Consider the following 16719-nt stretch of genomic DNA (forward strand, 5'->3'; position numbering starts at 1 on the left):
TAAGTTATTGAACCCAGAGGCATTTAACCACGGAGCTTATTATTTCCTTAGTCCTTTTGGGTTTTTTAATGATTTTTTTTCGGGTTTTTTTTTTTTTTTTTTTACTCTGAGACAGGGTCTCGCTGATTTGTTTAGGGCCTTGCTAAGTTGCTGAGGCTGGCCTTGAACTTGTGATCCTCCTCCCTCAGCCTCCCCGGTCACTAGGATTAAAGGTGTACATCACCACACTCAAGAATTAATGGTTTCTTTTAATCTCATCTCAGTCAACTACTGGGAGATGCTGGGGGGGCCCCCGTGTCTGCTCTCTGGCAAGAAACATAGAGTCCACATCAGAGAAAGCCACTAACAGAGGGTCTTGCTTGGAATACTACTTCTGGCTGATTTTTTCCCTTCCTCAATAAATAAGATCATCATTTTTCTCTTCACTGAACACAGTTGGGCCTGTCTGACTCTTGGATAAATGGCATGCAATGAATAAATGACTATTTATTGTGTTAAACAACCCCAAACTAGCTGCAAGTGTGGCTTGATGGCCCAATCTATTTCTCCTTGTAAGGCCATTTATTTTTCTCTCCTACAGACTTCTATTGGCATGGAAGCTGTCCCATTAGCAGGATGTATGCTAGAACCAACTTTCTGCTTCCTATACCCACATTTAGTTTAAGGATCTGGCCCAAATAGGCTGGATCTCCTGACTGTCACTTGCCTGGCTCCATTGAGCTTTCTTGGTGTTTGGGGGACTTGTCATACTGATTTTATTCAGGTGGATGAGTAGTACATCACTACTGGGACAAAGGCTAGAGACAGCTTTGTTAATGAAGTAATTGCAAATTACAGAATGTGTGCAAGCCTTTTTTTTTTTTTCTTTCATAAAAATCTAGCCAGAGATGCAAAACTTATATACAGGGGGAAAAATAGTAAAATATTGTCTAACTGGAGTGTGCAGTTAGAAAACTACTTCCTCTGAAGTTCCCTGGAAAACTAAACTGGGGCTGGGGTTGTGGCTCAGTGGTAGAACGCTTGCCCCAGTACGTATGAGGCACTGAGTTCGACCCTCAGCACCACATAAAATTAATAAAATAAAGGTATTGTGTCTATCCACAACTAAAAAAAATTATTTAAAAAATATAAAGCTGGGGTGGGGAGGAGGCTTTGAGAACATCAAGTTCAAGGTCTCTCAAACCATTTTTCACAAGCAGTAACAACAGCAACAATAAATACCAAGTGCATAATAAGTATGTGCTAAGTCCTTTCCTTCATGTAACCTTCAAAGGAAGGCTGGGTTCCTGTCACCCTCATGACACAGTGAGAACACAGAGAATCACCAAGTCTAGTCACTGGCTCAGCCAGAGCAGAAACCCTGAGCAACCTGGTACCAGAGCCTAGGTCTGCCCACTTGAAACAGCTGCCTGCTCTCCACCTCTCTCCTTGCTTCTAGAAGCACAGGCTGGCACTCCAAAGGTTGGGAAGCCATTGCTCAGCTAGTGCTGCCACTTTTATTTGCTGGTGTAATCCTCCTTCCCATCTGCAACCAGGAACCACTTTGTAACATCTCACAAACTAAGCATCCTGCCAGGGAGAAAAAGAAACACTTTTACACTGTTGGTGGGATTGTAAATGAGTACAACTGCTATGGACATTAGTATGGAGGTTCCTCAAAAGACTAGGCATGCAACCACCACAGGACCCAGCTCTACCACTCCTCAGTATTTATCTTGAAGAATTAAAGTCATCGGACAACAGTGATGCACGCACACACCCATGTTTATAGCAGCACAATTCACAACAGCCAAACTGTAGGACCAGCCTAGACGTCCATCAATGAATGAATGGTTAAAGAAAATGTGATATAGATATACCACAGAATTTTAGTCATCCATAACAAAAAATAAAAGTATATCATTTGCAGGAAAATGGATTGAACTTGACAACATTATGTTAAGTGAAATAAGCCAAACTCAGAAGGTCAAGGGTCATATGCTTTCTCTCCTATGCAGAAGCTAGAGAAGAAATAGGAAAAGGAAGTTGAGGAGAATCTCATGAAACTCAAAGGGAAATCAGTGGAGGAAAGGACCAAGGGGAGAGAAAAAGGGAAATACCGGGGAATGATGTTAGCCAAATTATATTGTGAGATTGTATGCCTGTACGGCTATGTAACAACAAATCCCAACATGATGTACAACAGTCATGCTCCAATAAAAATACAGAAAAACGTCATAAAATTGCATACTAAAAATAATAGATAAGTCAATGGATTAGAGATGAGCATCCCTGCAGAATAGAATTAGGCAACTCCGAACCAGGCCAGTTTTCTCATTTTTATGAAGTTCTAGTTTGGGCCAAGATGTGCCTTGCCTTCAGTTGCAGAGCTAATAAATGCCAGTGCCGGCCCTGGAGGCTGGTGCCCTGCATCACGGGCTGAGGGCCTGCAGTACCACCCTCCTTGCCTCACTCTTGCTCAATCAAACCCTGAGGCAGCGGAGGGCAGCAATCCAGGCCAAGCATCAGGACCGATCCCCTCCTAGGAGGACGGCTCAGTGCCTCCTCTTAGAACAACAACTGTGCTCAGGCAAGCCAGGGGCTGGGCGGCACAAAATGCTTCCAGGTCTCTTCTGTTATGAAGCCCTATTTGTAAATGAGGTAATTCCCAAAGTAACTTTGGAATCTCTCAAGGATTAAGTGTAGAAAGATCTATGCATTTCAATGAGTAGAATTCAAGGTGCCAAGAAGAAGAGGTGGAAGCTCATAACACTAGATTCCAAAGGCTTTAGAAAACCAGACTCTTGTATTTTCACAGTGGATGGACACAATGCCTTTATTTTATTTATTTTTATGTGGTACCTCACACATTCTAGGCAAGTGCTCTACCATGGGCCACAACCCCAGCCCTTAGGGAGTAAAATTCTGCCTATGACTGGAGGCTCCCCGACTCAGGGCAATGAGGAGTTAGTGGGTTGTTTTTTGTTTTTGTTTTTTTTGTTTGTTTGTTTGTTTTTTTGTACTGGAGATGAACTCCAGGAGTACTCTACACTGAGCCATATCCACAGCCCCTTTTTATTTTTTATTTTGAGACAGGGCCTCACTATGTTGCTTCAGGCCTCACTAAATTGCTGAGGCTGGCCTCAAACTTGTGATCCTTCTGCCTCAGCCTCCAGAGTTGCTAGGATTACAGGTGTGCACCACTGTGCCCAGCTTTTTAAAGTTATTAATTCTCATGTTTAATGTGGATCTATTACTGAGACAAGGATGAACACACTCCATTCCAAACACGTGCAGTCTGGCTCTTGCTCCCTAAAGCCTGAATGTGCACAACAGAAGAGTGCAGCATGATACATGGCACAATCAGCAGATAGCCAGTAGGGGTGTCCAGCTTGGCATTATCATGGGGAATCTTAGGGTGCAGAAAAGAAGTACTGTGAAGGGTAACAGTTCTTACATCTCTCTCTCTGGATTCTAGCACTGACCATAAGGAAGGCTTCATGAATTTCACAGCTTGCTTTTTATCCCTTTCAAAGCAAACCCAATAAAGTAGTGTTGCAAAGAGCATGCTCAGATCGTCATACCCCGCCCACTGCACCTTTTTGCTACTGTTTGTCCCTTGCCTGTTCTCTGCCCTCTGCTGGGCATCTTCTGGTCTCCTCTTCTGCCTGTTCATTTGCATAGACCAAATCCAAAGTCACGTCAAGAAGCCTCCCTGATCCTCCCTGTATGGATTTATTGATACCTTTCTCTGCACTTCTGAAGTCTATGTGCAAACTAATAGTGGTTACCATTTCTCGTGCCTAATATGATCTGGTATTTAATGTATATTATCTCTATGCCCATTGGATAGGTAAAGAAACTGAGGCTCAGTTTTTCCAATACTGTGCAACCAATAAGCTACATGCAACCCAAAAGCTAGATTTGCATTCTGGTATTTCAGACTTTGAAGCCTGTAGCTTGCAAGAGGAGAAGCCTCCCTTCCTCCTCCTCAGGGCTTCCAAAACCAGGTGACAAGTATGTTTCCCTCTTCGCTTCCCCCTAGACTATGAGTTGCTCTAGGGCACCCCTGAAACTTACGTTATATCTCCTGCACCTGGTACACAGTAGATGCTCAATAAATGGCAGGACCTCCCCGCCTGTGGAGAGTTAGACAACTTTTTTCAGAGGGCAGTAACACCTTAACCCATTACTTCTCCAATTTTAAAATGCAAAAATATCTGGGAAGTCATTTAAAACACAGTTTGTGATGCAAAGGAGATGGGGCAGCACATGCAGGTCTGCCATTTTTTAGCAAGCTCCTGGGTTGCTTGTTTAAGATCCCCATTCAGGTCCAAACCTAGCAGCAGCAGCAGCAGCAGCCAAACGCACTTTGATCAAACCTGTGGTGTGCATTGTTCTCCTTCCAAAGGAGATTTTTATGGTAAATGCTCAGGAGATTTTTCAGTGTGTTAACAAAATACTTAAGGTTTGCTCTAAGCCATAAACATTTGGCAGCATGTATACTCAGGCCTGTAGCTCTGGTTTAATCAGTTCTGTTGATAAATCAGAAGTAAATGGGGAAGAGGAGGCACTGAGTGGGAAGATGTCATTCCGGTGACAAGTGGATCAAGGAGTGGGCGGGTGGGTGAGCAGCAGATGGTCACTCACGGCACAGCCTTTCCGGCCAGGCTTGGTGTTCGGGGACTGTCCCGGAGCCTGGGAATGAGCACCAGTTGCAATTTTCTTGGGAAGAGCCCCACCCTTCACACTTGCCTGCACTGTGGCCCCGTTCCCAGCTGGTCTTCCCTCTCCCTGGTAAACAGCTAGTGATGGCTTATTGATCTGGTGTCCTCTGCACCCCGTTCAGTCCTTTTGCTGGCATGCCAAGACTTTCAGAGGTCAAGCATCCCCAGTCCAAGATGTCTGGGAGGAAAACACCCTCTTTTCTCTCTCCTTTTCCAGATGTCCCTGGGCCAGCAGCAGGCGGCACGAAGCGTGACTTGTCTGAGATGTAAGGGGATGTGTTCAGGCTTCGAGCCACATTCATGGAGGTAACAGATTTTGTTGGGGGGACCCTGCCTGCCTTCACTTCTTGGCTGTCCTTTCTGGTGGTTCTCTGCTGGGACAGCTTAGGGTGCACTGCTTGTTGGGGAGGGATGGCTGGGGAGGGAAGGCGCTCCTGCCTGTCGCAATTCAGGAACAAGAAAAAAGCCTTGGGGAACAAAGATCTGAAGGGGGAGCTTAGTGCTTCTTAAACTGTTTCAAGGGGTGAGGCCACCGAGCCCAGCCCAGCAAGGATTGATCTGGGAAGATGGGGCCAGGGGAGACTTAGGGGGTAGGGCTGCCTGCCCTGGGGCTTGGTGGAGGGGATTAATCTCACTGACTCCACTACACCATCATTCTGGTTGGTAAGTTTGGGTCTATGAGTGCCCCCCTCCAGGAAGTAAAAGCCATTCTGCCCACAGAACTTCAAAACCAGGACCTGGTATTCACATGTGTGCAGGAGGACCCACAGGATCCAGCTGGGTTTGCAGAGTTTTTTCTTTCTTTTCACCAAAGACTCTGACAACACGGGTGAGGCTGCCATATTGCAGAAGGCCCCAGTGGTATTCATTTCAGTATCTATAGGGATGGAGTTGTGCAGGGCGCAGCCTGTGTGACCGCCTGCAGCCCTGAGAGAGGGAGGCTAAGCTCTGTGAAAGACAGCAGCAAGCAAGGAGCTTCTGTGATCAAAGCCATTGTGTCACCTTGGACACTGAGTGGAGGATTTGCAAGGTGTTTCCTCAAAGAGGCTGTTGAGATGAGCTGAGTGAAATCTTCCCAGTTGAAATAACCCTGAGCGGCAGATGTTATTCTCTCCATTCGGCAGATCAGGATCCTGTGGTGGGGGATGGGGAGACAGGAACTAAATGGCAGGATTTGAATTCAGGTCTTCAATATGGTGGACTGGGAGCTTTCAAACCAGGAGGCCATCTGTGGACTACATTCCTGGAGAGCCCTCTAGGTCTTCTGATGGAAAAGGTCTTCAAGGTCATCTCATCCTGGCTCACATTCCTTGAAAAATTTCCTCCTACAACTAAAACATCCCAGGAGGGACAGAGCCCTGCATTTCCATTTTGGCCATTTGGGCTCTTCCTGATCTTGAGAAAAAATCAGCTTACATATCATTTCAACACTACTGGTACCAAAGCTTCTTTCCTCAGGGTCTCGGACAAGGTTCAGTACTTTTAGCTCCGTGAAGAAGGCTAGGAAGTCTCTTTGTACAGTTCTTGGAATAGATGGAGAATGTTCCCCAAATTACAGCCAGAAAGTGAATTGAATCCTGCCTTCCCTCATCTCAGGGATTCGTCCTGAGCGGCCTGTTACCTACCATCTAAAAACAGTCTTTTAATGCATTTCATCGGCTCTTCCAATGGTTTATGCAAGAAGAATAGTTCTTGACTCTGTTCCTCATGGCTGGAAGAAGTCTATTGTTTAAATCTGTGGCCTCTTTATCCTGGAAACGATTCGGACATCAAGTAAATCTGTCTTTGAAACATACGGATAGCATCTTGTGGGTCCTGAATATCAATATCTATTGGTTGCTACCACCTTAGTAGGCACCTGAATTCCACCCATATTGAAGTAGTGATATCATACGACCTTAATTGGGAGACGCTGTCAAACATTTTCATGTTGTCAGTTATCTGAAAGACATTTCAATAGCTCAGGTTGCAGTCAGCCTGGTTAGAAGGGAAGCCTCTTGGCTGGTCACTGCAGGATAGATTCAATGCCGGGTGATGGATGAAGATTGCAGAATTCGAACGCTACCGAGGTTCTTTGGGGATGTGTCTGTGTCCCTTACAGTCTGGGTGGCTGCAAAGACCAAGAGTGGGGGTGGGAGGAGTGTCTTCCCCATCGATAAAATCCCAGCAACCTGCCTGGTAACGTGAAGAGCATGAAGAAAAGGAGAAATAAGGTGGACACAGTCTCAAAGAATGTCTCAGATTTGTTAACATTTTCCACTTGAAACAGTTTTGCATCTTGGGATTCTACCTTAAACAAAACAGCAAAGGGCAGTTTCCTCTTCCAGTTTCATGGAGGGAAGATGTGGGGAGGAAAAGAGGGTCACAGAGGACATGGAGGACTTGGTATCCAGGCTTCTCCATGTCCCTCCACCCTGGGCTTTCCTTTACTCCCTTTTTCCTCCTCTTATCCCTCCCAATTCCGTTGCTTTCACTGTCACATGTAAAGCTCTAGTGCTAGCCATCACCTGCACTCTTAGAGAATTAGTCTCGGCCCAGCTCCTCCAAGGGAGAGGGAAGAGTATAATATGGATCATGAATAAAATTTCCCTGCTGGAAATGGTCACACACACACCTGTAATCCCAGTGGCTCGGAGGCTGAAGCAGGAGGATCCCAAGTTCAAGGCCAGCTTCAGCAACTTAGCGAGGCCCTAAACAACTTAGTGAGACCCTGTCTCAAAATAAAAAGGATTGGGGATGTGGCTCAGTGGTAAAGTACCTCTGGCTTAAATCCTCAGTACCAAAAAAACCAACCAAACATACAAAAAGAAAAAAAAACCAACATTCCCTATTCTGTACAACAAGCAAACCCTTCTTAAGAGACCCAAAAGGAAAGACTTGTCTTGTTTGTCCTGCAGCACCCTTAGGGTCATTTCCCTTTTGTACTGCTGGAAGGAAGCCTTGAAATGGATGGTTTTAGCATTTCTCACATTGCAGCCTGCTGAATGTGAACTTGGGCTGCAAGCTTCTCAAACAGCATCAAAAATGCCACCCTGCATAGTGGTATATTAAAGACAGGGAGCAGTAGCCTTTCACAAAGAAAGATGTTTGACCTTCTCTAACCCACACTTCTCCAAGCTCATAACCACCTAGCACTGAGCCCTTATCCAGGTGCAACCCAGTCACACCCGGGAGAGCTGGCTGGGGCCAGCAAAACTATCCCAGGTCTCATGCAACTTGGTCATAGCCCAACCCCATCCTACTTTCAGTTTTTTCCATATACTTTTCTCTTCCTTTCTGTCCTCAAACTCCTTAAAGATTGCAATTAAATAAAGCCTTCCCAACCCTAGCCCTATTGCCAATTTAAGCCTGATAATTCCTTGTCGTTGGAGATCATGCTACGTACTGTAGGAGGTTTTGCAGCATCTAGGGCTCCTGCCTGCTAGATGAAAATAGCACCCTTTGTTCCTCATTATGACGGTCACAAATGTCTCCAGCCATGGCTACATGGCCCCTGGGGAACAGAACTGATCTTGGTTGGGGAACTACTGATGTGGACCATCCAAGCAAGCAAGCCTCCGTCAGCCCCACAATTGGAATTTGTGATATATGACCAAACGTATTAATTTGCTGGGTATAAAAAAGGAGAGCCCCAGGGGCTGGTTTGCTGTGACCCAACTGCAGCAAAGCTCCCACAGCTGGTCTTGACATTGCTCACTTTGCTTAACAAGCTCTTAAATCTCATGCATTTTTTTTTTTTTTAAATCAGAACATCTGAGACACAGCACATTGAAGGGGAGCACCTTTGCCCTCACACTATGCAACTCTGGATTTCTCAACCTTTATACCATGACACAAAGCAGCTACTCTTTCATTGTCAGAAAGAAGCGTCAGACTTTCAAGGCAATTTGAATCTTCCCCAAGATGCCTTTTCTTCTCCCAGACTACTGCCAAAGTCTTCCCAGTGAATAGAACATCAGTCTCCCAACTGGGGGAGTCTCTCAGCTCATCTCTCCATTAGCCTCCTTTGCACACGTTGGTTTGTTGTTTTGATACTAAAGATTGAACCCAGGGGTGCTTTACCATTGGGTCACAACCCCAGCCCTTTTTATTTTTTATTTTGAGATAGCGTCTTGCTAGGTTGCTAAGGGTTTCAGTAAATTCGAAGCTGAATCTAGCCTCCAACTTGAGGGTCTCCTGCCTCAGCCTCCCAAGCCACTGGGATTACAGATATCAGCCACCGTACCTGGCTGTCATCACATTTCTTAAAGAAAATTTCCATTGGAGTGTCACTTCAGTGTGTGTGAAGAGTTTGAAAGTTGCTGGAGGTCTGGGGCTCATGAATAATAGGAGACCATTTTCAAAAGAAAATTTTTTTTATAGTTGTAGATGGATAGCATGTCTTTTTTATTTGTTTTCATTTTTTTTTTAATGTGGTGCTAAGGATACAACACAGTACCTCACATGGGCTAGGCAAGCCACTGAGATACAGCCCCAGAGGAGGGGTTAAGAAACTTTCTTATAAAGGTTCAGATAGTAAATATTTTAGGCTTCGGGGGCCACGTGATCACAATTGTAACTACTCGAGTCTACCATTCCAACCCCAAATCAGCCTCAGGTCACATGCAAGTGAATGATCACAACTGCATTCCAATAAAACTTTATTTATACAAAGCAAGTTGTGGGCCAGGTTCGGGACCAGGAATGCACAGACTTCAGCCTTACAGCATCTCAAATGAATGAATTAGCCTTTGCCATGGCAACCACCAGGAGGAAAAGGTGCTACTCTTTCTACCAGCAAATTTGGACTGCAAAGCTTCACAACATTCACACCCCACGTTCCCACAGACTGACAGAGGGGTGTTTCCCAAACACAAATCCAAGTCCCAAAGGCCTTTCTGTCATGGCTTCTCTGCTGCTAGCCTTTTCCAGGTACTACTATTAAGCTTGGCGCTTGCTTTCAAAAGGGTAGATGCTGTGCCAGGGGGAGACTCTGCTTCTCTTTCCCAGAGGTTGATGTCACTTGTCCCCACTCCCCAGGAAAATATGCAAGTCGTGCAAATGCAGTCAGGAGGACCACTGCCTAAGCTCCGACCTGGAAGACGATCGGAAAATTGGCCGCCTGCTGATGGACTCCAAGTACTCCACCCTCACCGCCCGGGTGAAAGGTGGGGACGGCATCCGGATTTACAAGAGGAACCGGATGATCATGACCAACCCCATCGCCACCGGGAAAGATCCCACTTTTGATACCATCACCTATGAGTGGGCTCCCCCTGGAGTCACCCAGAAACTGGTAAGACAGCTGTTTCCAATCAAATGGTGGTTGTCCTGCCCTTGTAAATAGGAGCTGTGTTGAGGGTTCCTGAATTTCAAAGATGAGGGGGCAAGAGGGCAAGGTGGCCAAATGGTAGGACCAGCTTTGGCTCCGACTCTGTTCTTACGCCATGTCATGTTGAAGTCAAGGCTGTCTGGGCCTCAGTTTTCCTCATCCGTGTAATAGGTAGAGGCATCCGTATGAACTCTGAAGGGCCTTCCAGCTGTAACCCAGGGGCACTCATTGTCCCATTTGGGGCTCTTTACTTCTGAACAGGAAATCTAAAAATTCTCTGAGTGCTTATCTCTATCTGTGAGGTGTTCACAGCACTGTGGCCTGAGATATGCCCTCCACAAGCAAGAAGTCCTCATCAGGTGGGAGCTTAGGAAATGACTCTCCGGGGGACTCAACCCGTAGTCCCCTTCAAGAACCAGAGCACCCAAGTGGTGCTTCTCAAGTGTCCGCATCCACATACATCATCTGGGGAGCTCATGAAGATACATCCAATAGGTTCAGGTCCCCTCCTGAGATTCTGCAGTCCTGACAAACTCCCAGGTGATGCTGAGGCTGCTGGTCCCCAGACCTCTCTGGGAACAGCAAGAGGCTAGATGATTTCTACAAAGGAATGAGATTCAAAAATGTTCACTAGGCTGGGTGGGGTGGTGCACGGCTGTGATTCCAGGGGCTCAGGAAACTGAGGCAGGATTGCAAGTTCAGAGCCAGCCTCAGCAACTTAGTGAGACCCTGTCTCAAAATAAAAAAATAAAAAGGGCTGGGGATGTGGCTCAGTGGGTAAGTGCCCATGGGTTCAATTCTTGGTACTTAAAAAAAAAAAAAAAGACTCAACAATTTGAGAGATGTGAGAGTCTGGCATTTTCTTAAATCTTTCTGGGAGGAAAAGAAGAGGCTTTGAAGTCCTGCAAGTTCTATCCCTGCCTGCTTCTTCCATGGCTCCTCCACAGTGACTTCCTCTCTCCAGTTCTAGAACTTATTTTTCTCACTTGCTTTTCCCTCTGCTTGAAAAGTCCTTTCCCTGGTCTTTGAATGGCCAAGTTCTTCCCAAGTCAAGCAGGGGTCAAGCAGGCCTTCCCTAAATGCCCGATTTACAGTGGATGTGGCCCATTCTCAGGGCCAACTTCCTTAGAAGCTTATATTGTAAGCTGCAATGATCTTGTGCATCCCTCAGTGCTTCGTTTAGCCTCTCTTCTCTACCCTGGAGTAAGGCAAAGTGCCTGAAGGCATGCATCCTGTTACACTAGGATATGCCCACACCTAACACAGTACAGGTGTATTAGCCAGCTTTCCATCACTACAACAAAATACCTGAGATGATCACGTTACAGAGAGAAAAGGTTAAATTTTGGCTCACAGTTTTGCAGATTTGAGTCCCTGATTGATTGACCTTCTTGATTTGGAGCCTGCAGATCATGGTGACAGTGTAGTAGCGCAAGACCATTCACCTCATGATCCAGAGAGAAAAGAGACCAGGATCCCATAGTCCCTTCCAAGGCATGTCCCCAGTTACCTAAAGACCTCCCAACAGGCTCCTCCTCTTAAAGGTCCATGAGTCCTGAGAGCATGATTCTGGGGATGAAGCCTTTAATATAGGTCTTTGGGTGATATTCAAGGTGTAAACCTCAGCAGCAGGGTACGTGGTAGGTGTATTGTTGGAAGGTCACCCTCCAGCCAGAGATACTCCAAGTGTGGTCTATAGACCAGAACCATTTCCCAAAGCCCCTTAGGATGGGTTCACAATGAAAACAGTACAGAAGTTAAGAATAAATGGTGGAAAGTGTTGAAAGCATCTTGACATCCAAGTGATCACAGGAAAACTCATCTCAGTGACCCCCATGGGGCCTCATGCAGCATGAGCCACATTCTGATCACAAGCAGTGAGACCACACATCATCCTACAGTGAGCAGAAAAACCAAACACGCCATGATCCTTCACCGAAAGGAGTTTGAAAAGCACAGTTCTGTCCCTCAGGGGAGGGTGGAGGAGTCTTCCTAGAGTGAAGAGAAGCTAAGTTGCTTTTTTTTTCTTTTAATATTTTTTTAGTTGTAGATGGACACAATACCTTTATTTTGTTTATTCTTATGTGGTGCCGGGGACTGAACCCAGTGCCTCACACATGCTAGGCAAGCGCTCTACCAGTGGGCCACAACCCCAGCCCCTGCTTTTTTCTTTTTTTAACTGCACTCTTTGAAAAGCATGAAGCATGATTTAAAAGAATGCTTAAGCATTCATGAGCTCACCGTTCACCCCCCTGCAAGGTGGGAATTGTCCTACATGTGAGGAAGCAAAGAATAGATCATTGGCCTTTGCAAGTCTGTGGGGCTTAGGCAGGGGCTGATCCCCAAACCCAGAGGGTGGCATTGGAGCAATAGCAGAACCAGGCCAGGCCAGGTGGTTCGGAACATGGGCCCACTCCCGCTCCCGGTCTAGGTGAGGTATCAAGTGGCTCTCCAACATGTCAGTGGAAACTAAGCAAGCAGCTCATAAAAGAGCTGGCTGTAGGTGTCAGGAACTGGCTGGTGAAAACCCCGAACGCCTCGGCCCCAGTGTAATCAGGGCTAGGCGTGTCGAGGTGGTGATTAATGCCAGCTCATAAAACCACACGGCTATAAAGAGCCCCTCTGTGTGCCGGGCCTCTGCTCTGCCGGGGCAAGGCACATGTCTGAAACTGGCCAATTCTCCCTTCCTGCTGCGTCTTCCAACTTTCCCCACCCCCCCTAATTACCAAGTGATGGGGACAGATTACATTTTGGAAATGGAACAGAACCTTGCTGTCTGTCGGCCCTCCCAACCAGACGGCAGGCCAGAGAAATCCATCAGCCTCAGAAGCTGGAAACAATAAGCCTAACTGCTCTTGTTTATTGAGGATTTACTTTGTGCCAGTTTCTGTGCTAAGAGCCTTCTGCATACCACCTCATCTAATTTCCCAGCTCTGGTAGAAGGTACTGCCATGACCCTCATCTATGAGGTGGTAACAGAGGCTCAGGAGATAACTAGTCAAATGCCCCACCCATGATTTAAATGACACAGTCAACCCTTGAGCTCCAGCCTCCCTGCCTCCCAAACTCAGGTGCTTCCTCAATGGACCATGAGGAGAGCTCACAGGTGAGGGGTGAGGCAGGAAGGAGCAAGTCCCTGGGTGAGCATTTTTAGGGAAGGTTTTCAAGAAACAAAAGGAACTTGAGAGGGTCTGACAAGCTCACAGGATTTGGGGAGAGGCAAGAGGGAGAAGGTGAAGGTAGCCAGCCTCTACTGAACATTTGGCAAATGTACCTCATGACCAACCACCAATCCCCCTGTGCTGAGTACGATGCTATAGACCCATTTCACAGAGGAGCAAACAGAGGCTCGTGAGGAGCCGACGTCAGGGTGGCACTGATTTCACGCCTCTACTCCCATACCCGTGGCAGACATTCGTGGCCATTGAGAGCACGGTCCCCAGTGAGTCCTACCTAGCCTCGGGATCCTTCTTAACACCAGAGTTCCAGGTAGCCAGAATTGACTGGGGTTGACATGTGCCATGAAACCCAGTGACCATCATTAGCTGACAACAGGAGAATCAGGCAGAACACCCAGACCCAGGACTGATGTGACCTACTGCCCAAACTGAAATATCGGGCCCCTTGTCACTTTCCTCTTTGCATTTTGATATGTCCCCTTACACAGAGAGATTCTGGACAACTCTCCACCCTAAATGTCCCAACCAGATTGCAGAGGACCAGATACCACATGTCCCTGGGAAAAATTTAAACTTGAAGCAATCTTTCCAACTGGTCTGAGAAAACACCTCTTGCTAAAGATTTTGGGCCCATGAGGTCAGCTTCCTAGAGATCCTCTTACAGTGTCAGAGCAGCATCAGGCAGCTACTGGGACCCAAAGCTCTGTCCCTAACATCCCCTTCCCAAGTCCATGCCAATCAGTAACTACCTGAAGGGATGTATGGAGGGAGATCCTGAGATCCTCAGCTAGGATCCCTTAGCAATGTCTGCATGGGTGTGAATGGTACTGAGGGTAGGAGTCTCAGACCAGCCAGGCAGGGCCAGTGGCAGTTAGATGCGTGACCTTGACAAGGCAAAGACAAACAGCCAGCCCTCAGCTGGGGGTTTGAGCTGCACCAGGAACACTGGGCCCTGAGAAGGAAACCTCCCTTTCTTCGGGCCCCAGCCAGGAACCCATCTGCAGCTACAGACACCCAGGGCCAGCGCAGAGCTGTGAATAGACACTGTGAGTACAACATTCAAGAAATGGTTTGGCTGTCTGGGCCACTGCTCCAGGCTTCCTAACACAGTCTATTTATAAAGCTGAGCCTGGTGGGGTGTGTATCCTTAAAGGTCAGGAAAACAGACACATTCAGGAAATTGACAATCCTGGTCCAGGTGGCATAGCAGAGAAGGGCATGAGACCCAAGCTGCTGATTTCAAGACTGTCTCTGTCACATATTAGCTGTGTGGCTTTGGGAAGGTTACATACCCTTTCTGAGCTCCAGTTTCCCAAGGAGTAGCAATAGCTCTTCCTCCAAGGTTGTCCTGAGAATTAAATGGGTTAACATATGTAAAGCACTTGGGAAGTGCCTGAAACAGATTATGATCTACCACTGGATCCTTCCCAAGGCTGTGGATTTGAGTCAGCAGTGTTGCTGTTCTTTGTTGTGATAGATCCAGAGAAAAGGCCACTGGCTTCTTACAGTGGTCAGAACTCTAATGATCAGGCAGTTTACCCTGAACTTGGCAGATGGGGAAATTAAGGCCCAGAGGATTAGATACTTACTCAGTTTGACACAGAGAAAAGCAGAAGGACTTGACGTGAACTCAGAGTTAATGACACCCTCACCCCCACCCCAGGGCTTTGTCCCCTGCCCTCGTTGTCTCCTGTGTCCTGGAAAAGTAATTGGGAGTACACAGATGCTCCTGGGATTGATTAACTGGTATACTGTGAGCCCTCAGGGCTAAGAGTGAGCAACCCTCCATCTGATTCCCACAGAGACCCAGAGCACCTGCCTCTCTGCTTCTAAGAATGTTCCTCTCCAGAATTCATTCATTAGGAAATCTGGCAAGTGCCAGGCTCTGGACTCATACCTGCCTCACTCCCAGATTCTTTCCCCCTTTGTATTGGTCAGCTTGCTGTTACTGTAACAGACACTTGAGATAATTAATTTATACAGGCAAAAAGGTTGTTGGGCTCATGATTTTGGAGGTTCTAGTCCATGATCGCTTTGGGCAGGACATTATGGTAGAACTTGGCAAACAAAACCACTCAACTCACCTGGGCCAGGAGGCACAAGAGAGTAAGGAGGAGACAAGCCTTCTACAATCCCCTTCAAGGACATGCCCCCAATAACCTAAACCCCTCCCACTAGGCCCCGCCTCTTAAAGGTTCCACCACCTCCCAAGAGCTCCATGCTAGGGCACTGAAGATCCAAACTATACTGTCCCTGCGCTCTAAAATCAGGCAACATCGGGGACTGTTCTTGATGGATTTTTAGTTGAATTTTCATGTTGATTCCCTCAGATTCTGAAATGAGTCCAGCCCCAGGTGATGAGATATGGGCAGGTAGGATCACAGAGGAGCAATGTGGCTGCTCTCACCTGTGTGACAGGAATCAGGCCACCTGGTGGTGAGGGTCAGACTCAAGGCCAGGTGCAGAAATGGGAAAGCACCATCCAGGATAAATATTCTGCCCCTTTATCTTCCCTGCAGCATCTCATCCCTGGGATTCATCAAGGGAAAGATTTAAAACACACACACACACACACACACACACACACCAAAGCTAAATCAGACAACTGTCTGTGAACACATTAACATATTTATTATTCCGATAAATACCAGTCATTTCAATATGCAAGTGTTATTGAGTTGAGACGTTGTGGATTCTGCTCCGAGAAGGTGTCTTTGCATATTTTAAAATTAATAAACCGTGAAATACCTTATGCCCATAATGATCTAATTACACTTTTCTAAGAAAAGCAATTTTAAACTGGATTGCCTTTTATTCCCTTTAATTAGGAGCATTGCCCTTGAGGTAAATGAAGTAAAAAATATCCTTCTTTGAAAGAAACAAGATCCATACTGCAGAGCCAGCAAACCGAAATGAACCCCCTACTTAGATTGTACTAGTCTCATTAAGAACACGAATCTGTGGCTGCAGCCTGGGACAGAATGAAAGCTCATTTAGAACCTTGCTGGCTGTTAATAGAATTCACACTCCTTCCTAGGGAATCTCCATTTTGAAAGAAGACGTTTTCCAACATGCAAATTCCCGAACCCCACAGCTTTCCTACTAAACTGAGGCCTTGGCTGGGGAATCTGCATTTACTTTTTCACATGGTTCCCAAACACTGTGTGTCTCTTGAGAAAAAGCAATTTGAAGGGTGTCCCTGGTACCTCTGACTGCAGTGATAGACTTTAAAAAGATAGAAAAGACACAGAGAGGAAGGCAAAGGGAGGGGAAAATCAATAATGCACCCAAGTGTAGATGCTCTGTTACCGAACCCCTCAACCACCCTAGGTTTTATGATCCTTATTTTTACAATTGAGGAACCTGTGCACAGACAGGGTGTGAGGTGGCTGTAGTCACACAGCAGGCATGCCTAGAACTGGGATTTGGGTTCAGGACAGGCCATCTTTAGAATCTTCCCTCTTGCTACTAAAACAGAGAGGATACTGTCTGCCTTTGGGAGTGGACGGTCCCCTTAGAGGGT

General features: G+C 46.6%; 1 protein-coding gene across 1 annotated transcript in view; it reads left to right on the top strand.

The window, feature by feature from the left end:
* The window catches only part of Lmcd1 (LIM and cysteine rich domains 1), a 60214-nt gene that overhangs the window by 23363 nt on the left and 20132 nt on the right, over positions 1–16719 (top strand). The window contains exons 2-3 of the mRNA XM_015494955.2: positions 4924–5012; positions 9726–9981. Coding sequence (XP_015350441.1) covers positions 4924–5012; positions 9726–9981 — 345 coding nt within the window. The remainder of the gene's footprint in view (positions 1–4923; positions 5013–9725; positions 9982–16719) is intronic.

The sequence above is a fragment of the Marmota marmota genome, unplaced genomic scaffold (assembly GCF_001458135.2).
Source record: "Marmota marmota marmota unplaced genomic scaffold, marMar, whole genome shotgun sequence".
Classification (NCBI taxonomy): Eukaryota; Metazoa; Chordata; class Mammalia; order Rodentia; family Sciuridae; genus Marmota; species Marmota marmota.